Source organism: Carcharodon carcharias, chromosome 16, assembly GCF_017639515.1.
Source record: "Carcharodon carcharias isolate sCarCar2 chromosome 16, sCarCar2.pri, whole genome shotgun sequence".
Lineage (NCBI taxonomy): Eukaryota > Metazoa > Chordata > Chondrichthyes > Lamniformes > Lamnidae > Carcharodon > Carcharodon carcharias.
In genome coordinates this window covers 121,301,182-121,327,298 of record NC_054482.1, presented here as the reverse complement: position 1 = coordinate 121,327,298, position 26,117 = coordinate 121,301,182, and the positions used below count along the sequence as shown (strand labels likewise).

At 48.0% G+C, this 26,117-nt stretch overlaps 1 protein-coding gene across 1 annotated transcript in view; it reads right to left on the bottom strand.

Moving 5' to 3' along the window:
- col11a1a (collagen, type XI, alpha 1a) overlaps positions 1-26,117 on the bottom strand; it is a 682,771-nt gene that overhangs the window by 429,900 nt on the left and 226,754 nt on the right. The window contains exons 13-14 of the mRNA XM_041208311.1: positions 2,887-2,970; positions 599-655 (exon numbers count right to left, since the gene is read on the bottom strand). Coding sequence (XP_041064245.1) covers positions 599-655; positions 2,887-2,970 — 141 coding nt within the window. The remainder of the gene's footprint in view (positions 1-598; positions 656-2,886; positions 2,971-26,117) is intronic.

The following is a 26,117-nucleotide window of genomic DNA, read 5'->3' as shown; positions in this document are numbered from 1 at the left end:
CTCATGATCCTTCAACAGAACTAGGGTTAGCCCTATCTGCCTTGTCTGGATCACAGAGATTCCATGGCACTATTTTGGAGACATTATCCCTAGTGTCCTTAATCTCTCAATCAACATGAGGAAAACGGCTGACCTGGTGATCACTGCATTGCTGAATGTGGGGTTTTACGTGTGTAACTGGCTGCTCTATTTCCTATATTAGATCAGTGACTATACTCCCAAACTATCCAGTCTCACTGTCTCCTGTGAGACTATACATTATAAAAATGGGAGTTATTACTTTAACACCTGTTCATGAAATTTTACAACATCCTTCCTTCCCTCTGCAAACTCTTGCAGCAGGTCTGGCCTCTTCCTCGAACACCTCGTTCCCTCCCTCCTCACCCTGCTCTCTTTTCCCCATTCCATCTCAAACTTTATCCTTTTCCCCTCCTACAAACCATTGTTGAAGCCCTGTCAATGAAACACTCCCCCAACTGCAAACAGGTCCCAGTTAGTTGGCTGCATTGACAGTCTGGTCCATGGGAAGTGGGATGTAAACACAGGGTAACACACAGACTGAGCGAGAAATCAAAAACAAGTAAAGTCAATAACTCACCACAGGACCTGCTCTTCCAGTCAGCCCCATTGGACCAGAAGGACCTCGCATCGCAATCTAGACAGAACAAAGAGAAATCTCAATGAGAGAGCAAGCCTGAGGGACCAAAAGATAGAAGTGGGGTGTCACTGGGAGAATTTACTTATTCATGCCAGGGATGTGGGTTTCGCTGGCTGTGCCCATCCCTAATTGCCCTTGGGAAGATGCTGGTGAGCTGTCTTCTTGAGCCGCTGCAGTCCATGTGGTGTAGGTACACCCACAGTGCTGTTAGGGAGGGAGTTCCAGGATTTTGACCCAGTGACAGTGAAGGAACGGTGATATATTTCCAAGTCAGGATGGTGAGTGACTTGGAAGGGAACTTCCAGGTGATGGTGTTCCCATCTATCTGCTGCCCTTGTCCTTCTAGATGGTAGTGGCCATGGGTTTGGGAGGTGCTGTCTAAGGAGCCTTGGTGAGTTGAGTGAGCTGGAGGGATAACTGTTCCAAGGATACGCAGATGAAAGGGGTGACAGGAAGTCACATGAGACAGAGAGTGAGTCTGAGAGAGCCAGAGGAAAGAGAGCTAGTGTGAAAGAGTCTGTGGGAGACAGTGGGAGACAGAGTGGGTGAGTCTGAGGGAATCAGAGACAGTGATTGAGTCTGAAAGCTGGATAGACATGGAGAGCTAGTCAGAGAGTGAGGGTGTCAGAGACGGGGAGCAAGTCTGAGAGAGTGAGAGAATCAGAGTGCGTCTGGGGAGTCAGAGGGAGATAGAGCACTGTGAGAACCATCAAGGAGGCACGTTACAGGGCAGAAGAGAGGTGATTGGTTTTCCAAGAGCCCAGAGTTGATGAGCACATTCCTGAACCAGTTCAGGACGAGTAACAGCAGAGTGAGTGTGAATGTCAGAAAGCATTGTCAAATGTGTCAGGAGGGGAACATTTAGGGGATAGTGATCATTGTATTATAAGGGTTAGGCTGACTGTAGAAAAGGATAAGCAATCTAGAAGAAAAATAATTAACTGGGGGAGGCCCAATTTCAATGGGGTGGGAACAGATCTGTCCTCAGGAGTTGGAATCAAAGATTGGCAACAAAACTGTAATGGAACAATGGGCAGCCTTTAAAGAGGAGATGGTTCAGGGACAGTCGAGGCCCATTCCCATGAGGAGGGAAGGTCAAACAAACAAACCCAGAATTCCCTGGATGGTGAAAGAGATAGAGAGTAACGTAAAGCAGAAAAGGGGGCATGACAGGATTACACAAGTGAGAACCAGGTTGAATATAGAAAGTTCAGAGTGTAGTATAAGGATATCTGGCATAGCAAGGGTTAAGGTGGGACTGGGAAACAGTACCACCCACAATGTGATGTAAGGAGGCACAAGACCTGAGACTAGAGAGAGTTGTGGACTGGATGGAGACCTGTGTAAAAGCAAGCATGGAGTTAGCCCAAAGCTTGGGCTATATCCTGTATATATGTACATAGTTATGTGTTAGCAATAAACATGTAACATTCAACCATGCAAGACTCAGAACCTCTTTGTGAGACCTAATGAACAGACAACACTGATGGTAAAAGAAATGTGCGACCAGAATTGCCTGAGAGTGGGTGAAATGAGAGTTGAATAGATTGATACCTGAAGTGAGTGTTGTCCTACGAGGAGAGCTGGAATAGAACTGGTCTATTCTCTCTGGAGTTTCGAAGGATGAGATATGATCTCAATCAAACAGATTCTGAGAGAGTTTGACAGGATAGTCACTGAGGTTGGTTTCCCCCCCCGGCTGGGGAATGTAGAACAAGGTTGCGCAGTCTCAGGATGAGGGGCTGATCATTTAGGAATGAGATGAGGAGAAACTTCTTCACTCAGGAATCATAGATCTTTAGAATTCCCCACACTAGAGAATTATGGGATGCTCAGTCATTTCGGATTGTCAAGGCTGACATTGAGGCACTTTTGGTCTCTCAGTGAATCAAGGATATGGGGGAATTGGGTGTGAAAGTGGAGTTGAAGTTAAAGATCAACATGGTTTAATAAGACAGTTTGTGGTGGAGTAAAGCCAGGGGCTTTCTTTATATTTCATGTTGATCCTAGTGAGCAGCTTTAGCAGGTGAGGGGGGCTGCTGGTGTTTTAATTGGTCCAGCCAGATCTGGCAGTGGATGGTTAGACTGATTGTTTGCCCTGTCCTTTCAGGTCTTCAGGGAGTGGCAATGAGGGTTGTAGGCAGGGTAAGAGCCAGTGTGTGAGAGAGTGATGCTTCTATTGGAGACTAGGATGGGGCTGAGGGAGTAATAACAGAAGCGTCCCTTACCCTTGCTTGTTGTAAGATGGCCTGAGCCTGTGCTTCCTGAGCTGATATCACTGGGCCCTTCTCACCACTTGATCCATATTGGAACTGCAAATAACAGAAGCACAAAAACAACATACCACAGTTTACGATTTAATCATAACCAGAACCACAAGCTGAGAATTAGCTCTGGACTGAACATTACCCACTGGTGAGATATGAACTATCACCCATTAAGCACCATTCATGACCCAGTCCCCACTCAATCACACATTTCCCATTAGCCATTACTCATTGTGTGTTACACATTAGTTAGCCACTTAAAATTAATGAGCTGGCACAATAAAACAGAGGGCAGAAAAACACCATCATCACGGGACAGAGAGAAACTATTTCCTTTGGCTTGGAGAGTCCATAAAAAGAGAGGCTAACCTTAAAATTCAAAATAGGATGTTTGGGAGTGAAATCAGGAAGAATTTCTTCCGAATAAAAACATTGGGAATCTGCAACTCTCCCCCTGAATAGGCTGTGGATGCTGGTGGTCAATTGCAAGCTTCAAGGCAGAGAGTAAAAGACTTTCTTGGGTAAGGATATGAACAGATATCGAGCAAAGGTGAGTAATGGAATTGAGTACAGATCAGCCATGATCTGATTGGATGGTGAAATAGGTTCAAGAGGCTGAATGGCCTCCTGCTGTTCCTAGCATTGCAAAGCATTTCACAAATTTCACATTCCCAGCAAGAGTTTGTGTTCAAAGGAAATGCAGGGCAAGAGAATGAAGTCTTCAGAATTGAAACTCAATCTCTCGAAATCGGCTGTCCCTGTTGGCTGTGTGGAATCAGTAATTTAAACTTAAAATTTGAGTCTGGCTCGTCAGAAGCGAAATTAGGAAGAATTTCTTCCAAACAAGGACAGTGGGAATCTGGAGCTCTCTCCCCTGTGGGAATCTGCAATCCTAAACCTGGCACTTCTATCAGTGAGACCCCAGCAGGAGTGCTGAGATATAATCAAATACCCATTAAGATTTAAATATTTATTTCAATCATTGAAGAGCATTATTAATTTTCTCCTTTGGTTCTCGCTGCCTACAGGAGTGGTAGATATCATATTATTATAATAATATAACACCTAATCACTCATAATGGATTGGGTAAACACATTGTGGGTTCACTTATTAAGACTAGGCACATGAGAACAATTGTACACAGGTATAAAGCTTGAAGACATCAGAGCTGTGCGTGTATGCTCTACTCAAACCAAAAGTGAAACTAAGACTGGATCACAAGACACATTTCCCTTCCCGTGATGTCATGCTGATTGCCCTTACAGGCATATTACAATGGTAAAAACAGAGATGATCAATGATTTCAAAAGGAAATTGGATGGGACTTGGGGGAAATAAATCGACAAGGCAACAGGAACAGAGCAGGGGAATAGGACTGACTGGGTTGTGCTACAGAGAGCTGGCATGGGCTCCATGGGCTGAATGGACTCCTTTTATGAGTCTGATTTCATTCCGAGATCTGTGGCTCAATTACAATGTTTTTGTAATTCAATCCACACAAACCATTCTTTTGGCCACTGTGATTCCAAACTATTATGTAACATGAGTTATACAGAACTAAAAATAAACCCTGTTATGGCAGCCTGATCTGACTTGATTCCAGCACAAGCCTGCCCTGATTCTCCAGAAACTGACTGAGGTCAATGAGCTCATCCATTGAACAGAGGCTGGTTATATGATCAGCAGCCAGTGAATCAGGGAATCCTGGAGTGATACGATCCAAGGAGAAGCTGTTCAGGTCACTCTATCCAAACTCTTCATTATTTTGAACACCAATACTAAATCCCCTCTTAACCTTCTCTGCCCTTAGGAGAACAATCCCAGCTTCTCCAGTCACTCCACATTAACTGAAGCTCCTCATTCCTGGTCCCATACGAGTAAATCTCCTCCACACCCTCTCTAAAGTCTCAACATCCTTCCTAAAGTGCGGAGCTCAGAAGTGGACACAATCCTCCAGCTGGGGTCTAACTGTGCCTCTATGTATAAGTCAGGAAACAACTCTTCCATCCATCTTCCGAGAGTTTACCCCCTTATTTCATTGAGTTCCATTGGTAGCCTCAACAGAACTCAGCCCTCGTTCTCATAACACCTTATTGATATAAAACCCATCTCGATCTTTGTACCTCTGCAGGCTGGGTGAAGCGGAGGAATGCAGTCTAACTCCTCACTCAGTGAGGGGGAGGAATGCAATCTGACTCTTCACTCATTGAGGGGGAGGAATGCAATCTGACTCTTCACTCAGTGAGGGGGAGGAATGCAATCTGACCCTTCACTCAGTGAGGGGGAGGAATGCAATCTGACTCTTCACTCAGTGAGGGGGAGGAATGCAATCTGACTCTTCACTCAGTGAGAGGGAGGAATGCAGTCTCACTCCTCACTCAGTGAGGGGGAGGAATGCAGTCTGACTCCTCACTCAGTGAGGTGGAGGAATGCAGTCTGACTCCTCACTCAGTGAGGTGGAGGAATGCTTTCTGACTCAGCATCTTTGAATCACACAACCCAAGCACCCACCTGACCCATATTATGAGGCCTTTAGCAAAACTGAAAACAATCTATGCACCAGGAAAGCACACGCAGAGGGTGTGATGATTGTCAGACCAGCCTTTTGACAGAGGATCCTCCAATCATCCCCCCATGAGGGAACATTTCACCCACCAGGCAAAGAACCAACACTTTGGGGGATGTGTGTTGGGTCGTTGACAATGGGCTTCTGGTAGTTAACCTGTTCACTTGGGAATTATACCGAAAAAGTCTAAGCTATTTTCTATAAAACCTTTGAAAATGGTAGGAGAAATAAATAAATGTATTGAAAGACGCATAAGATCCATAGCAGTTACGATAGAGGATGGATTACATAGGACCGGGAGGAGGCCATTCAGCCCCTCATACCTGTCCCACTATTCAATCAGATCATGGCTGATCTGTATCTTAACTCCTCCTACTTGCCTTGGTTCCATTACCCATAATTTTTAAAAATTCATTCACAGGATGTGGGTGTTGCTGGCTGGGCCAGCATTTATTGCCCATCCCTAGTTGCCCTTGAGAAGGTGGGGGTGAGCTGCCTTCTTGAACTGCTGCAGTCGTGTGGTGTAGGTACACCCACAGTGCTGTTAGGGAGGGAGTTCCAGGATTTTGACCCAGTGACAGTGAATGAACGGTGATATATTTCCAAGTCAGGATGGTGAGTGACTTGGAGGGGAACTTCCAGGTGGTGATGTTCCCATCTATCTGCTGCCCTTGTCCTTCTAGATGGTAGTGGTCATGGGTTTGGAAGGTGCTCTCTAAGCAGCCTTGGTGAATTCCTGCAGTGCATCTTGTAGATGGTACACACACTGCTGCTACTGTGCGTCGGTGGTGGGGGGAGTGAATATTTATGGATATGGTGTCAATCAAGTGGGCTGCTTTGTCCTGGACAGTGTCAAGCTTCTTAAGTGTTGTGGGAGCTGCACTCATCCAGGCAAATGGGAGGTGTTCCATCACGTTCCTGACTTGTGCCTTGTAGATGGTGGACAGGATTTGGGGAGTCAGGAGGTGAGTTACTCATCGCATGATTCCTAGCATCTGACCTGCTCTTGTGGCCATAGTATTTATATGGTTAGTCCAGTTAAATTTCTGGTCAATGGCAACCCCCAGAATGTTGATTGTGGGGATTCAGCAATGGTAATGCCATTGAATGTCAAGATGTGATGGTTAGATTCTCTCTTGTTGGAGATGGACATTGCCTGGCACTTGTGTGCCATGAATGTTACTTGCCTCTTGTCAGCCCAAGCCTGGATATTGTCCAGGTCTTGCTGCATTTGGACATGGACTGCTTCAGTATCTGAGGAGTTGTGAATGGTGCTGAACATTGTGCAATTATCAGCGAACATCCCCACTTCTGACCTTATGATGGAAGGAAGGTCATAGATGAAGCAGCTGAAGATGGTTGGGCCGAGGACACTACCCTGAGGAACTCCTGCAGTGATGTCCTGGAGCTGAGATGACTGACCTCCAACAACCACAACTATCGTCCTTTGTGTGGGTATGACTCCAACCAGCGGAGAGTTTTCCCCCTGATTCCCATTGACTCCAGTTTTGCTAGGGCTCCTTGATGCCACATTCGGTCAAATGCTGCCTCGATGTCAAGGGCAGTCACTCTCACCTCACCTCAGGAGTTCAGCTCTTTTGTCCATGTTTGAACCAAGGCTGTAGTGAGGTCAGGAGCTGAGTGGCCCTGGTGGAACCCAAACTGGGCATCAGTGAGCAGGTTATTGCTAAGCAAGTGCTGCTTGATTGCACAGATGATGACCCCTTCCATTACTTTACTGATGATGGAGAGTAGACTGATGGGGCGGTAATTGGCCGGGTTGGATTTGTCCTGCTTTTTGTATACAGGACATACCTGGGCAATTTCCCACATAGCTGGGTAGATGCCAGTGTTGTAGCTGTACTGGAACAGCTTGGCTAGGGGCGCAGCAAGTTCTGGAGCACAAGTCTTCAGTACCTTACCTTACCTAACAAAAAACTTTCAATCAGTTTTAAAATTTACAATTAGCAGCTTTTTTGACTGAGAGAGAGAGAGAGAGAGAGAGAGTTCCAGATTCCCATCCCCTCTGTGTGAGGAATTGCTTCCTGACATCACCCTGAATGACCTGGCTCTCATTTTAACCTTCTGCCCCCTGGTGGGGAACAAGAGGAAATAGGTTCTCTCTATCGATCTTATCAAATCCTTTAGTCATCTTCAGTACCTTAATTAGATCACTCCTTAATCCTCTAAATTTGAGGGATTACAAGTCTAGTCCATGTCACCTGTCCTCATAATTTAACCCCTTTGTCCCCAGTCTGATTCTGGTGAACCTGCTCTGCACTCTCTCTGAGGCCAGTGTCTCCTCCCTGGGGTGCAGGACCTAGAACTGAACCCAGTTACTCCAGATTGGGTCTGAGCAGAGATTTATATAAACTGTAGCTTCCACCCTTTGTATTCCAGACCCCTCAAGATAGAGGACAACATTCCATTTGGTTTTGGATGTATATTTTGTAGCCTTCCATTTGATTTTAGTGAATTCTGTTCTTGGCTCCCTTGATCCCTGGATCCCTCTACTCCTCCACAGTTCCTAGATTCTCCCCATTTAAAATAAAGAAAATTATTCTGGGAGTTACGCTGAACTTTTATAAAACACTGATTCGACCATAACTGGACAATTCTGGACACTTCTTTAGGAAGGATGTTAAGGCTAACAACAGGTTGCATAAAATCAATTCTCATCTTGCAGCTGGTTCTGTTGCTGATCCTCCTGACAGTGGGAACCATTTCTCCTTACTTACTCGGTCGGAACCCATCAGAGTTGAGATCATAGTCATAGAGTCATACAGCACAGAAACTGGCCCTGCGGCCCATCGTGTCCATTCCGGTCATCAAGCCCCTATCTATTCTAATCCTATTTTCCAGCACTTGGCCCATAACCCTGTGGCTGCAGCATTTCCAGTGTTCATCTAAATACTTTTTAAATGTTGAGAGGGTTCCTGCTTTTACCACCCCCTCAGGCAGTATGTTCCAGGTTCCCAACACCCTCTGGGTGATAAAACTTTTCTTCAAATCCCCTCCAAACCCCCTGCCCCTTATCTTAAATCTATGCCCCCTGGTTATTGACATCTCCCCTATCTACCCTATCTATGCCCCTCATAATTTTATACACTTCTATCAGGTTCCCCACTCAGCCTTCTCTGCTCTAAGGAAAACAACCCTAGCCAATCCAGTCTCTCTTCATAGCTGAAACACTCCAGCCCAGGCAACATCCTGGTGAATCTCCTCTGCACCCTCCCCAGTGCAATCACATCCTTCCTATAGTGTGGTAACCAGAACTGCACACAGTACTCCAGCTGTGGCCTAACTAGCAATTTATACAGCTCCAACATAACCTTCCTGCTCTTAAATTCTATGCCTCAGCTAATAAAGGCAAGTATCCCATCTGCCTTCTTAACTACCTTATCTACCTGTGCTGCTGCCTTCAGGGATCTGTGGACATGTACACCAAGGTCCCTCTGATCCTCAGTACTTCCTAGGGTCCTACCATTCATTGTGTATTCCCTTGCTGTGTTAGTCCTCCCAAAATGCATCACCTCGGACTTCTCAGGATTAAATTCCATTTGCCACTGCTCTGCCCATCTTACCAGCCCATCGATATCATCCTGTAGTCTAAGGCTTTCCTCCTCACTATTTACAACACCATCAATTTTTGTGTCATCTGCGAACTTACCTCCTATATTCACATCCAAATCATTAATGGACACTACAAACAGCAAGGGTCCCAGCCCCAATCCTGTGGTATACCACTCGTCACAGGCTTCCATTCACAAAAACAACCTTCGACCATCACCCTCTGCCTCCTGCCACTCAGCCAATTTTGGATCCAATTTGCCAAATTACCCTGGATTCCAAGGCCTCTTACCCTCTTGCCCATTCTCCCATATGGGGCCTTGTCAAAAGCTTTACTGAAGTCCATGTAGACTACATCAACAACACTACCCTCATCTACACAACTAGTCACTTCCTCAAAAAATTCAATCAAGTTTGTTAGACATGATCTCTTCCTGACAAAGCCATGCTGACTATCCCTGATTAATCCCTGCCTCTCCAAGTGGAGATTAATCCTGTCCCTCAGAATTTTTTCCAATGGTTTCCCTCCAACTGATGTTAGACTCACTGGCCTTTAATTACCTGGTTTATCCCTACTACCCTTCTCGAAATATGGTACCACATTCATTGTCCTCCAATCCTCTGGCAACTCTCCCATGACCATTAAGGATTTGAAAATGAGTGTCTGAGCCCCTGCGATCTCCTGTCTTGCCTCCCACAGCAGCCTGAGATGCATCTCATCTGGGCCTGGGGATTTATCCACTTTTAAGCCCACTAAAACCACTAACACCTCCTCCCTTTCAATGCTAATTTGTTCTCAAGTTTATCACAATCCCCCTTCCTGATTTCTACACCTACATCGTCCTTCTCCATAGTGAACACAGATGAAAAGTAATCATTTAAAACCTCACCTACATCCTCCGGCTCCATGCACAGATTGCCACTTTGGATCCTAATGGGCCCTACTCCTTCCCTGCTTATCCTCCTGCCCTTACTGTATTTATAAAATGCCTTGGGATTTTCCTTTATCTTGCCCGCCAGTGTTTATTCATGTCCCCTCTTCACTCTCCCAATTATTACCTTACGTACCCCCTTACACTTTCTATTCTCCTCGAGGGCTCCTGCTGTTTTCAGCCCCCTGTACCTGCCATAAGCCTCCTTTTTTTCCTTATCCAATCCTCTATATCCTTTGCCACCCAGGGTTCCCCTGGACTTGTTGGTCCCACCCTTCACCTTTCTGGGAACATGTTAGCCCTGAACTCTATTTCCTTTTTGAATGACTCCCACTGCTCTGATGTAGACTTTCCAACAAGTACCTGCAGCCAGTCCACTTTGGCCTAATCCTGTCTTATCATATTGAAATCGGCCTTCCCCCAATTCAGGACCTTTATTTCCAGTCCATCTTTGTCCTTTTCCATAACTACCTTAAATCTTATGGTCACTATCCCTGAAATGCTCCCCCACTGACACTTCTACTACTTGCCCGGCTTCATTCCCCAAGATATAGTCCGGTACCGCCCCTTCTCTTGCAGGACTTTCTACGTGCTGGCTCAAAAACCTCTCCTGGGTGCACTTTAAGAATTCTGCTCCCTCTAAGCCTTTCACACTAAGACTATCCCAGTTAGTATTGGGGAAGTGGAAATCCCCAACTATTATTACCCTATTATTTTTACACTTCTCTGAGACTTGCCTACATACCTACTCCTCTATCTCCCCCTGACAGTTTGGAGGCCTACAGTACATTCCCAGCAAAGTGATTCCCCCTTTTTGTTTTTAAGTTCGACCCATATGACCTTATTTGAGGAACCTTCTAAGATACCATCCCTCCTTACTGCAGGAATTAACTCCTTGATCAATAGTGCAATGCCACCTCCTCTTTTACACCCACCCCTGTCACACCTGAAGATTCTATACCCAGGAATATTGAACTGCCAGTCCTGCCCTTCCCTCAATTTGTGATGAATCAGTTCTAAATGGTCAGCCCTGGGAGCTTTGTGGCGTAGTGGTATTGTCACTAGACTAGTAATCCAGAGACCCAGGGTAATGCTCTGGGGACCTGTGTTCGAATCTAGCCACAGCAGATGGTGGAATTTGAATCCAATAAAAATCTGGAATTAAAAATCTGATGATGACCATGAAACCATTGTCGATTGTTGTAAAAACCCATCTGGTTCATTAATGACCTTTAGGGAAGGAAATCTGCTGTCCTTAACTGGTCTGGCCTACATGTGACACCAGACCCACAGCAATGTGGTTAACTCTTAAATACCCTCTGAACAAGGGCAATGAGGGATTGGCAATAATTGCTGGCCTAATCAGCAATACTCCCATCCTATGAATGATTTAAAATATCAGCAATTTTCTGGACTTCTAACATCCCAGGATTAAGATAAAACTAATCTTGTGCCAGTGAATATGGAGAGCACCAAATCTCCTCATAACCTTCTCAAAGGAGAACATTCCAGCTTCTGCAGTCTCTCCACATTAACTGAATCACTGGGAATCTCTCTGACCCTTCATAGCCAGGTGACTATAATTGAAACATTTGTTTCTTCAGGATGAGGGTGCATATCAACAATTAGTTAATCCCCTGCTATCTCTGCACAATGTAGTGTTACAGAGCACTCAGACACTGAGCCACATAAGGCAATATTAAGGCACATGAACAAAAACGTGGTGAAAGATATAGGCTTTACGGAGACTGGTGGAGAGATTTAAGGAGTTGCTGAGCTTAGGACCAGGCAGCTGAAAGCACGACCCCCAATGGTGGAGCGATTAAAGTCAGGTATGCACAAGAGGCCAGAATTAGAGGAGAGTGCAGAAATCTCAGGGGTTGGAGGAGGTTACAGAAAAAGGGAAGGGAAAGGAGGGATTTGAAAACAAGGATGAGAATTTTAAAATCGAGGCATTGCTTAAACAGGGGCCATTGTCGGTCAGTGAACACAGGAGCTGGGTGATAGGGGAATAGGGCTTGGTGCAAGTCAGGACACACAGGCAGCTGAGTTTTGGATCAGCCCAGATTCACAGGGGGTAAAGGGTAGAATGTGGGAGACCAGCCAGGAGAGTTTTGGAATAATCGAGTCTCGAGGTGACAAAGCTGGGGATGAGGGTTTCTGCAGCAGATGAGCTGAGCCAGGGACAAAGTCAGGTGATGTTACAGAGTTGGAATCGCGCAGTCTCAGTGATGTTATGAATATGAGGGTGCAAGTTCACCTCAGGGTCAAATATGATACAAGGGTCATGAATAGACTGGCTTAGTGTCAGGGAGAGATGGAGTCAGTATCTGAGGAACAGAGACGGAGTGGGAACTGAAGACAATGGTTTCAGTTTACTTAATGTCTAATTGCAGGAAATTTCTGCTCATCCAGTACTGACTTTTGGATAAGCAGACTGATAATTTCGAGAGGAGTTGAGAGAGGAGGGGTGAGGTCGGACTGGGTGTCGTCAGTGCACACGTGAAAACTAAGGCCGGGGTTTAGGATGATGTCACCGAGGGGCAGCAGGTCGATGAGAAATAGGAGGGGCCAAGGATAGATCCTAGGGGACACCAGAGGGAACAGTGTGGGATATCACTGAGGGAACAGTGTGGGATATCAGTGAGGGAACAGTGTGGGATATCAGTGAGGGAACAGTGTGGGATATCACTGAGGGAACAGTGTGGGATATCACTGAGGGAACAGTGTGGGATATCTGAGGGAACAGTGTGGGATATCACTGAGGGAACAGTGTGGGATATCTGAGGGAACAGTGTGGGATATCACTGAGGGAACAGTGTGGGATATCACTGAGGGAACAGTGTGGGATATCACTGAGGGAACAGTGTGGGATATCACTGAGGGATCAGTGTGGGATATCAGTGAGGGAACAGTGTGGGATATCACTGAGGGAACAGTGTGGGATATCTGAGGGAACAGTGTGGGATATCACTGAGGGAACAGTGTGGGATATCTGAGGGAACAGTGTGGGATATCACTGAGGGAACAGTGTGGGATATCACTGAGGGAACAGTGTGGGATATCAGTGAGGGAACAGTGTGGGATATCTGAGGGAACAGTGTGGGATATCACTGAGGGAACAGTGTGGGATATCACTGAGGGAACAGTGTGGGATATCAGTGAGGGAACGGTGTGGGATATCACTGAGGGAACAGTGTGGGATATCACTGAGGGAACAGTGTGGGATATCACTGAGGGAACAGTGTGGGATTACAGTGAGGGAACAGTGTGGGATATCACTGAGGGAACGGTGTGGGATATCACTGAGGGAACAGTGTGGGATATCACTGAGGGAACAGTGTGGGATATCTGAGGGAACAGTGTGGGATATCACTGAGGGAACAGTGTGGGATATCACTGAGGGAACAGTGTGGGATATCAGTGAGGGAACAGTGTGGGATATCACTGAGGGAACAGTGTGGGATATCAGTGAGGGAACAGTGTGGGATATCACTGAGGGAACAGTGTGGGATATCTGAGGGAACAGTGTGGGATATCACTGAGGGAACAGTGTGGGATTACAGTGAGGGAACAGTGTGGGATATCACTGAGGGAACGGTGTGGGATATCACTGAGGGAACAGTGTGGGATATCACTGAGGGAACAGTGTGGGATATCTGAGGGAACAGTGTGGGATATCACTGAGGGAACAGTGTGGGATATCACTGAGGGAACAGTGTGGGATATCAGTGAGGGAACAGTGTGGGATATCACTGAGGGAACAGTGTGGGATATCACTGAGGGAACAGTGTGGGATATCACTGAGGGAACAGTGTGGGATATCACTGAGGGAACAGTGTGGGATATCACTGAGGGAACAGTGTGGGATATCAGTGAGGGAACAGTGTGGGATATCACTGAGGGAACAGTGTGGGATATCACTGAGGGAACGGTGTGGGATATCACTGAGGGAACAATGTGGGATATCACTGAGGGAACAGTGTGGGATATCACTGAGGGAACAGTGTGGGATATCACTGAGGGAACAGTGTGGGATATCACTGAGGGAACAGTGTGGGATATCACTGAGGGAACAGTGTGGGATATCACTGAGGGAACAGTGTGGGATATCACTGAGGGAACAGTGTGGGATATCACTGAGGGAACAGTGTGGGATATCACTGAGGGAACAGTGTGGGATATCTGAGGGAACAGTGTGGGATATCACTGAGGGAACAGTGTGGGATATCACTGAGGGAACAGTGTGGGATATCAGTGAGGGAACAGTGTGGGATATCACTGAGGGAACAGTGTGGGATATCACTGAGGGAACAGTGTGGGATATCACTGAGGGAACAGTGTGGGATATCACTGAGGGAACAGTGTGGGATATCACTGAGGGAACAGTGTGGGATATCAGTGAGGGAACAGTGTGGGATATCACTGAGGGAACAGTGTGGGATATCACTGAGGGAACGGTGTGGGATATCACTGAGGGAACAGTGTGGGATATCACTGAGGGAACAGTGTGGGATATCACTGAGGGAACAGTGTGGGATATCACTGAGGGAACAGTGTGGGATATCACTGAGGGAACAGTGTGGGATATCACTGAGGGAACAGTGTGGGATATCAGTGAGGGAACAGTGTGGGATATCACTGAGGGAACAGTGTGGGATATCACTGAGGGAACAGTGTGGGATATCACTGAGGGAACGGTGTGGGATATCACTGAGGGAACAGTGTGGGATATCACTGAGGGACCAGTGTGGGATATCACTGAGGGAACAGTGTGGGATATCACTGAGGGAACAGTGTGGGATATCACTGAGGGAACGGTGTGGGATATCACTGAGGGAACAGTGTGGGATATCACTGAGGGAACAGTGTGGGATATCACTGAGGGAACGGTGTGGGATATCTGAGGGAACAGTGTGGGATATCACTGAGGGAAAAGTGTGGGATATCAGTGAGGGAACGGTGTGGGATATCACTGAGGGAACAGTGTGGGATATCACTGAGGGAACAGTGTGGGATATCACTGAGGGAACAGTGTGGGATATCTGAGGGAACAGTGTGGGATATCAGTGAGGGAACGGTGTGGGATATCTGAGGGAACAGTGTGGGATATCAGTGAGGGAACGGTGTGGGATATCAGTGAGGGAACAGTGTGGGATATCACTGAGGGAACAGTGTGGGATATCTGAGGGAACAGTGTGGGATATCACTGAGGGAACAGTGTGGGATATCACTGAGGGAACAGTGTGGGATATCTGAGGGAACAGTGTGGGATATCACTGAGGGAACAGTGTGGGATATCAGTGAGGGAACAGTGTGGGATATCACTGAGGGAACAGTGTGGGATATCAGTGAGGGAACAGTGTGGGATATCACTGAGGGAACAGTGTGGGATATCACTGAGGGAACAGTGTGGGATATCAGTGAGGGAACAGTGTGGGATATCACTGAGGGAACAGTGTGGGATATCAGTGAGGGAACAGTGTTGGATATCACTGAGGGAACAGTGTGGGATATCACTGAGGGAACAGTGTGGGATATCAGTGAGGGAACAGTGTGGGATATCACTGAGGGAACAGTGTGGGATATCACTGAGGGAACAGTGTGGGATATCACTGAGGGAACAGTGTGGGATATCACTGAGGGAACAGTGTGGGATATCACTGAGGGAACAGTGTGGGATATCACTGAGGGAACAGTGTGGGATATCACTGAGGGAACAGTGTGGGATATCACTGAGGGAACAGTGTGGGATATCACTGAGGGAACAGTGTGGGATATCACTGAGGGAACAGTGTGGGATATCACTGAGGGAACAGTGTGGGATATCACTGAGGGAACAGTGTGGAATATCACTGAGGGAACAGTGTGGGATATCACTGAGGGAACAGTGTGGGATATCACTGAGGGAACGGTGTGGGATATCAGTGAGGGAACAGTGTGGAATATCACTGTGGGAACTGTGTGGGATATCACTGAGGGAACAGTGTGGGATATCACTGAGGGAACAGTGTGGGATATCACTGAGGGAACAGTGTGGGATATCACTGAGGGAACAGTGTGGGATATCACTGAGTGAACAGTGTGGGATATCACTGAGGGAACAGTGTGGGATATCCTGAGGGAACAGTGTGGGATATCACTGAGGGAACAGTGTGGATATCACTGAGGGAACGGTGTGGGATATCACTGAGGGAACAGTGTGGGATATCACTGAGGGAACAGTGTGGGATATCAGCTGAGGGAACAGTGTGGGAGTATCACTGAGGGAACAGTGTGGGATATCCTGAGGGAACAGTGTGGGATATCACTGAGGGAACAGTGTGGGATATCACTGAGGGAACAGTGTGGGATATCACTGAGGGAACAGTGTGGGATATCACTGAGGGAACAGTGTGGGATATCACTGAGGGAACAGTGTGGGATATCACTGAGGGAACAGTGTGGGATATCACTGAGGGAACAGTGTGGGATATCACTGAGGGAACAGTGTGGGATATCACTGAGGGAACAGTGTGGGATATCACTGAGGGAACAGTGTGGGATATCACTGAGGGAACAGTGTGGGATATCACTGAGGGAACAGTGTGGGATATCACTGAGGGAACAGTGTGGGATATCACTGAGGGAACAGTGTGGGATATCACTGAGGGAACAGTGTGGGATATCTGAGGGAACAGTGTGGGATATCACTGAGGGAACAGTGTGGGATATCACTGAGGGAACAGTGTGGGATATCACTGAGGGAACAGTGTGGGATATCACTGAGGGAACAGTGTGGGATATCAGTGAGGGAACAGTGTGGGATATCAGTGAGGGAACAGTGTGGGATATCAGTGAGGGAACAGTGTGGGATATCTGAGGGAACAGTGTGGGATATCACTGAGGGAACAGTGTGGGATATCACTGAGGGAACAGTGTGGGATATCACTGAGGGAACAGTGTGGGATATCACTGAGGGAACAGTGTGGGATATCACTGAGGGAACAGTGTGGGATATCACTGAGGGAACAGTGTGGGATATCACTGAGGGAACAGTGTGGGATATCACTGAGGGAACAGTGTGGGATATCAGTGAGGGAACGGTGTGGGATATCACTGAGGGAACAGTGTGGGATATCACTGAGGGAACAGTGTGGTATATCACTGAGGGAACAGTGTGGGATATCACTGAGGGAACAGTGTGGGATATCACTGAGGGAACAGTGTGGGATATCACTGAGGGAACAGTGTGGGATATCACTGAGGGAACAGTGTGGGATATCACTGAGGGAACAGTGTGGGATATCTGAGGGAACAGTGTGGGATATCACTGAGGGAACAGTGTGGGATATCACTGAGGGAACAGTGTGGGATATCACTGAGGGAACAGTGTGGGATATCTGAGGGAACAGTGTGGGATATCAGTGAGGGAACAGTGTGGGATATCAGTGAGGGAACAGTGTGGGATATCACTGAGGGAACAGTGTGGGATATCACTGAGGGAACAGTGTGGGATATCTGGGGGAACAGTGTGGGATATCAGTGAGGGAACAGTGTGGGATATCACTGAGGGAACAGTGTGGGATATCAGTGAGGGAACAGTGTGGGATATCACTGAGGGAACAGTGTGGGATATCACTGAGGGAACAGTGTGGGATATCACTGAGGGAACAGTGTGGGATATCACTGAGGGAACAGTGTGGGATATCACTGAGGGAACAGTGTGGGATATCACTGAGGGAACAGTGTGGAATATCACTGAGGGAACGGTGTGGGATATCACTGAGGGAACAGTGTGGGATATCACTGAGGGAACAGTGTGGGATATCTGAGGGAACAGTGTGGGATATCAGTGAGGGAACGGTGTGGGATATCACTGAGGGAACGGTGTGGGATATCAGTGAGGGAACAGTGTGGGATATCACTGAGGGAACAGTGTGGGATATCACTGAGGGAACGGTGTGGGATATCACTGAGGGAACAGTGTGGGATATCACTGAGGGAACGGTGTGGGATATCACTGAGGGAACAGTGTGGGATATCACTGAGGGAACAGTGTGGGATATCACTGAGGGAACAGTGTGGGATATCACTGAGGGAACAGTGTGGGATATCACTGAGGGAACGGTGTAGGATATCAGTGAGGGAACAATGTGGGATATCTGAGGGAACAGTGTGGGATATCACTGAGGGAACAGTGTGGGATATCACTGAGGGAACAGTGTGGGATATCACTGAGGGAACAGTGTGGGATATCTGAGGGAACGGTGTGGTATATCACTGAGGGAACAGTGTGGGATATCACTGAGGGAACAGTATGGGATATCACTGAGGGAACAGTGTGGGATATCTGAGGGAACAGTGTGGGATATCACTGAGGGAACAGTGTGGGATATCACTGAGGGAACAGTGTGGGATATCACTGAGGGAACAGTGTGGGATATCACTGAGGGAACAGTGTGGGATATCACTGAGGGAACAGTGTGGGATATCACTGAGGGAACAGTGTGGGATATCTGAGGGAACAGTGTGGGATATCACTGAGGGAACAGTGTGGGATATCACTGAGGGAACAGTGTGGGATATCACTGAGGGAACAGTGTGGGATATCTGAGGGAACAGTGTGGGATATCACTGAGGGAACAGTGTGGGATATCACTGAGGGAACAGTGTGTGATATCAGTGAGGGAACAGTGTGTGATATCAGTGAGGGAACAGTGTGGGATATCACTGAGGGAACAGTGTGGGATATCACTGAGGGAACAGTGTGGGATATCAGTGAGGGAACGGTGTGGGATATCACTGAGGGAACAGTGTGGGATATCAGTGAGGGAACAGTGTGGGATATCTGAGGGAACAGTGTGGGATATCTGAGGGAACAGTGTGGGATATCTGAGGGAACAGTGTGGGATATCTGAGGGAACAGTGTGGGATATCACTGAGGGAACAGTGTGGGATATCTGAGGGAACAGTGTGGGATATCACTGAGGGAACAGTGTGGGATATCACTGAGGGAACAGTGTGGGATATCACTGAGGGAACAGTGTGGGATATCTGAGGGAACAGTGTGGGATATCACTGAGGGAACAGTGTGGAATATCAGTGAGGGAACAGTGTGGGATATCACTGAGGGAACGGTGTTGGATATCACTGAGGGAACAGTGTGGGATATCACTGAGGGAACGGTGTGGGATATCTGAGGGAACAGTGTGGGATATCTGAGGGAACAGTGTGGGATATCACTGAGGGAACGGTGTGGGATATCAGTGAGGGAACGGTGTGGGATATCACTGAGGGAACAGTGTGGGATATCAGTGAGGGAACAGTGTGGGATATCACTGAGGGAACAGTGTGGGATATCAATGAGGGAACAGTGTGGGATATCACTGAGGGAACAGTGTGGGATATCACTGAGGGAACAGTGTGGGATATCACTGAGGGAACAGTGTGGGATATCAGTGAGGGAACAGTGTGGGATATCACTGAGGGAACAGTGTGGGATATCACTGAGGGAACAGTGTGGGATATCTGAGGGAACAGTGTGGGATATCACTGAGGGAACAGTGTGGGATATCACTGAGGGAACAGTGTGGGATATCACTGAGGGAACAGTGTGGGATATCTGAGGGAACAGTGTGGGATATCACTGAGGGAACGGTGTGGGATATCTGAGGGAACAGTGTGGGATATCACTGAGGGAACAGTGTGGGATATCACTGAAGGAACAGTGTGGGATATCACTGAGGGAACAGTGTGGGATATCACTGAGGGAACAGTGTGGGATATCACTGAGGGAACGGTGTGGGATATCACTGAGGGAACAGTGTGGGATATCACTGAGGGAACAGTGTGGGATATCACTGAGGGAACGGTGTGGGATATCTGAGGGAACAGTGTGGGATATCACTGAGGGAACAGTGTGGAATATCACTGAGGAACGGTGTGGGATATCACTGAGGGAACAGTGTGGGATATCACTGAGGGAAGAGTGTGGGATATCAGTGAGGGAACAGTGTGGAATATCACTGAGGGAACAGTGTGGGATATCTGAGGGAACAGTGTGGGATATCACTGAGGGAACAGTGTGGGATATCACTGAGGGAACAGTGTGGGATATCACTGAGGGAACAGTGTGGGATATCACTGAGGGAACAGTGTGGGATATCACTGAGGGAACAGTGTGGTATATCACTGAGGGAACGCTGTGGGATATCTGAGGGAACAGTGTGGGATATCTGAGGGAACAGTGTGGGATATCTGAGGGAACAGTGTGGGATATCACTGAGGGAACAGTGTGGAATATCAGTGAGGGAACAGTGTGGGATATCACTGAGGGAACGGTGTGGGATATCACTGAGGGAACAGTGTGGGATATCTGAGGGAACAGTGTGGAATATCACTGAGGGAACAGTGTGGGATATCACTGAGGGAACAGTGTGGGATATCACTGAGGGAACAGTGTGGGATATCACTGAGGGAACAGTGTGTGATATCAGTGAGGGAACAGTGTGGGATATCAGTGAGGGAACAGTGTGGGATATCAGTGAGGGAACAGTGTGGGATATCTGAGGGAACGGTGTGGGATATCACTGAGGGAACGGTGTGGGATATCACTGAGGGAACAGTGTGGGATATCACTGAGGGAACAGTGTGGGATATCACTGAGGGAACAGTGTGGGATATCACTGAGGGAACAGTGTGGGATATCACTGAGGGAACAGTGTGGGATATCACTGAGGGAACAGTGTGGGATATCACTGAGGGAACAGTGTGGGATATCACTGAGGGAACAGTGTGGGATATCACTGAGGGAACAGTGTGGTATATCACTGAGGGAACAGTGTGGGATATCAGTGAGGGAACGGTGTGGGATATCACTGAGGGAACAGTGTGGGATATCACTGAGGGAACAGTGTGGGATATCACTGAGGGAACAGTGTGGGATATCACTGAGGGAACAGTGTGGGATATCACTGAGGGAACGGTGTGGAATATCACTGAGGGAACAGTGTGGGATATCTGAGGGAACAGTGTGGGATATCACTGAGGGAACAGTGTGGGATATCACTGAGGGAACAGTGTGGGATATCTGAGGGAACTGTGTGGGATATCACTGAGGGAACAGTGTGGTATATCACTGAGGGAACGCTGTGGGATATCTGAGGGAACAGTGTGGGATATCACTGAGGGAACAGTGTGGAATATCAGTGAGGGAACAGTGTGGGATATCACTGAGGGAACAGTGTGGGATATCACTGAGGGAACAGTGTGGGATATCACTGAGGGAACAGTGTGGGATATCACTGAAGGAACAGTGTGGGATATCACTGAGGGAACAGTGTGGAATATCAGTGAGGGAACAGTGTGGGATATCACTGAGGGAACAGTGTGGGATATCACTGAGGGAACAGTGTGGGATATCACTGAGGGAACAGTGTGGAATATCAGTGAGGGAACAGTGTGGGATATCACTGAGGGAACAGTGTGGAATATCAGTGAGGGAACAGTGTGGGATATCACTGAGGGAACAGTGTGGGATATCACTGAGGGAACAGTTTGGAATATCAGTGAGGGAACAGTGTGGGATATCACTGAGGGAACAGTGTGGGATATCACTGAGGGAACAGTGTGGAATATCAGTGAGGGAACAGTGTGGGATATCACTGAGGGAACGGTGTGGGATATCACTGAGGGAACGGTGTGGGATATCACTGAGGGAACAGTGTGGGATATCACTGAGGGAACAGTGTGGGATATCACTGAGGGAACAGTGTGGGATATCACTGAGGGAACAGTGTGGGATATCACTGAGGGAACGGTGTGGGATATCAGTGAGGGAACAGTGTGGGATATCAGTGAGGGAACAGTGTGGGATATCTGAGGGAACAGTGTGGGATATCAGTGAGGGAACAGTGTGGGATATCACTGAGGGAACAGTGTGGGATATCACTGAGGGAACAGTGTGGGATATCACTGAGGGAACAGTGTGGGATATCACTGAGGGAACAGTGTGGGATATCTGAGGGAACAGTGTGGGATATCACTGAGGGAACAGTGTGGGATATCACTGAGGGAACAGTGTGGGATATCAGTGAGGGAACAGTGTGGGATATCTGAGGGAACAGTGTGGGATATCTGAGGGAACAGTGTGGGATATCACTGAGGGAACAGTGTGGGATATCTGAGGGAACAGTGTGGGATATCACTGAGGGAACAGTGTGGGATATCACTGAGGGAACAGTGTGGGATATCACTGAGGGAACAGTGTGGGATATCTGAGGGAACGGTGTGGGATATCACTGAGGGAACAGTGTGGGATATCACTGAGGGAACAGTGTGGGATATCTGAGGGAACGGTGTGGGATATCAGTGAGGGAACGGTGTGGGATATCACTGAGGGAACAGTGTGGGATATCACTGAGGGAACAGTGTGGGATATCACTGAGGGAACAGTGTGGGATATCACTGAGGGAACAGTGTGGGATATCACTGAGGGAACAGTGTGGGATATCACTGAGGGAACGGTGTGGGATATCACTGAGGGAACAGTGTGGGATATCACTGAGGGAACAGTGTGGGATATCTGAGGGAACAGTGTGGGATATCACTGAGGGAACGGTGTGGGATATCACTGAGGGAACAGTGTGGGATATCACTGAGGGAACAGTGTGGGATATCACTGAGGGAACGATGTGGGATATCACTGAAGGAACGGTGTGGGATATCACTGAGGGAACGGTGTGGGATATCACTGAGGGAACAGTGTGGGATATCACTGAGGGAACAGTGTGGGATATCAGTGAGGGAACGGTGTGGGATATCACTGAGGGAACAGTGTGGGATATCACTGAGGGAACAGTGTGGGATATCACAGAGGGAACAGTGTGGGATATCACTGAGTGAACAGTGTGGGATATCACTGAGGGAACAGTGTGGGATATCACTGAGGGAACAGTGTGGGATATCACTGAGGGAACAGTGTGGGATATCACTGAGTGAACAGTGTGGGATATCACTGAGGGAACAGTGTGGGATATCTGAGGGAACAGTGTGGGATATGACTGAGGGAACAGTGTGGGATATGACTGAGGGAACAGTGTGGGATATCACTGAGGGAACAGTGTGGGATATCACTGAGGGAACAGTGTGGGATATCACTGAGGGAACAGTGTGGTATATCACTGAGGGAACAGTGTGGGATATCACTGAGGGAACAGTGTGGGATATCTGAGGGAACGGTGTGGGATATCTGAGGGAACAGTGTGGGATATCACTGAGGGAACAGTGTGGTATATCACTGAGGGAACAGTGTGGGATATCAGTGAGGGAACGGTGTGGGATATCACTGAGGGAACAGTGTGGGATATCACTGAGGGAACAGTGTGGGATATCACTGAGGGAACAGTGTGGTATATCACTGAGGGAACAGTGTGGGATATCACTGAGGGAACAGTGTGGGATATCACTGAGGGAACGGTGTGGGATATCACTGAGGGAACGGTGTGGGATATCACTGAGGGAACAGTGTGGGATATCACTGAGGGAACAGTGTGGGATATCACTGAGGGAACAGTGTGGGATATCACTGAGGGAACAGTGTGGGATATCACTGAGGGAACAGTGTGGGATATCACTGAGGGAACAGTGTGGGATATCACTGAGGGAACAGTGTGGGATATCACTGAGGGAACAGTGTGGGATATCACTGAGGGAACAGTGTGGGATATCACTGAGGGAAGAGTGTGGGATATCACTGAGGGAACAGTGTGGGATATCACTGAGGGAACAGTGTGGGATATCTGAGGGAACGGTGTGGGATATCTGAGGGAACAGTGTGGGATATCACTGAGGGAACAGTGTGGGATATCAGTGAGGGAACGGTGTGGGATATCTGAGGGAACAGTGTGGGATATCTGAGGGAACAGTGTGGGATATCACTGAGGGAACAGTGTGGGATATCTGAGGGAACAGTGTGGGATATCACTGAGGGAACAGTGTGGAATATCTGAGGGAACAGTGTGGGATATCACTGAGGGAACAGTGTGGAATATCTGAGGGAACGGTGTGGGATATCACTGAGGGAACAGTGTGGGATATCACTGAGGGAACAGTGTGGGATATCTGAGGGAACGGTGTGGGATATCAGTGAGGGAACGGTGTGGGATATCACTGAGGGAACAGTGTGGGATATCACTGAGGGAACAGTGTGGGATATCACTGAGGGAACAGTGTGGGATATCACTGAGGGAACAGTGTGGGATATCACTGAGGGAACAGTGTGGGATATCACTGAGGGAACGGTGTGGGATATCACTGAGGGAACAGTGTGGGATATCACTGAGGGAACAGTGTGGGATATCTGAGGGAACAGTGTGGGATATCACTGAGGGAACGGTGTGGGATATCACTGAGGGAACAGTGTGGGATATCACTGAGGGAACAGTGTGGGATATCACTGAGGGAACGATGTGGGATATCACTGAAGGAACGGTGTGGGATATCACTGAGGGAACGGTGTGGGATATCACTGAGGGAACAGTGTGGGATATCACTGAGGGAACAGTGTGGGATATCAGTGAGGGAACGGTGTGGGATATCACTGAGGGAACAGTGTGGGATATCACTGAGGGAACAGTGTGGGATATCACTGAGGGAACAGTGTGGGATATCACTGAGTGAACAGTGTGGGATATCACTGAGGGAACAGTGTGGGATATCACTGAGGGAACAGTGTGGGATATCACTGAGGGAACAGTGTGGGATATCACTGAGTGAACAGTGTGGGATATCACTGAGGGAACAGTGTGGGATATCTGAGGGAACAGTGTGGGATATGACTGAGGGAACAGTGTGGGATATGACTGAGGGAACAGTGTGGGATATCACTGAGGGAACAGTGTGGGATATCACTGAGGGAACAGTGTGGGATATCACTGAGGGAACAGTGTGGTATATCACTGAGGGAACAGTGTGGGATATCACTGAGGGAACAGTGTGGGATATCTGAGGGAACGGTGTGGGATATCTGAGGGAACAGTGTGGGATATCACTGAGGGAACAGTGTGGTATATCACTGAGGGAACAGTGTGGGATATCAGTGAGGGAACGGTGTGGGATATCACTGAGGGAACAGTGTGGGATATCACTGAGGGAACAGTGTGGGATATCACTGAGGGAACAGTGTGGTATATCACTGAGGGAACAGTGTGGGATATCACTGAGGGAACAGTGTGGGATATCACTGAGGGAACGGTGTGGGATATCACTGAGGGAACGGTGTGGGATATCACTGAGGGAACAGTGTGGGATATCACTGAGGGAACAGTGTGGGATATCACTGAGGGAACAGTGTGGGATATCACTGAGGGAACAGTGTGGGATATCACTGAGGGAACAGTGTGGGATATCACTGAGGGAACAGTGTGGGATATCACTGAGGGAACAGTGTGGGATATCACTGAGGGAACAGTGTGGGATATCACTGAGGGAACAGTGTGGGATATCACTGAGGGAACAGTGTGGGATATCACTGAGGGAACAGTGTGGGATATCACTGAGGGAACAGTGTGGGATATCTGAGGGAAAAGTGTGGGATATCACTGAGGGAACAGTGTGGTATATCACTGAGGGAACAGTGTGGGATATCACTGAGGGAACAGTGTGGGATATCACTGAGGGTACGGTGTGGGATATCACTGAGGGAACAGTGTGGGATATCACTGAGGGAACAGTGTGGGATATCACTGAGGGAACAGTGTGGGATATCACTGAGGGAACAGTGTGGGATATCACTGAGGGAACGGTGTGGAATATCACTGAGGGAACAGTGTGGGATATCTGAGGGAACAGTGTGGGATATCACTGAGGGAACAGTGTGGGATATCACTGAGGGAACAGTGTGGGATATCTGAGGGAACAGTGTGGGATATCACTGAGGGAACAGTGTGGTATATCACTGAGGGAACGCTGTGGGATATCTGAGGGAACAGTGTGGGATATCACTGAGGGAACAGTGTGGAATATCAGTGAGGGAACAGTGTGGGATATCTGAGGGAACAGTGTGGAATATCAGTGAGGGAACAGTGTGGGATATCAGTGAGGGAACAGTGTGGGATATCACTGAGGGAACAGTGTGGGATAT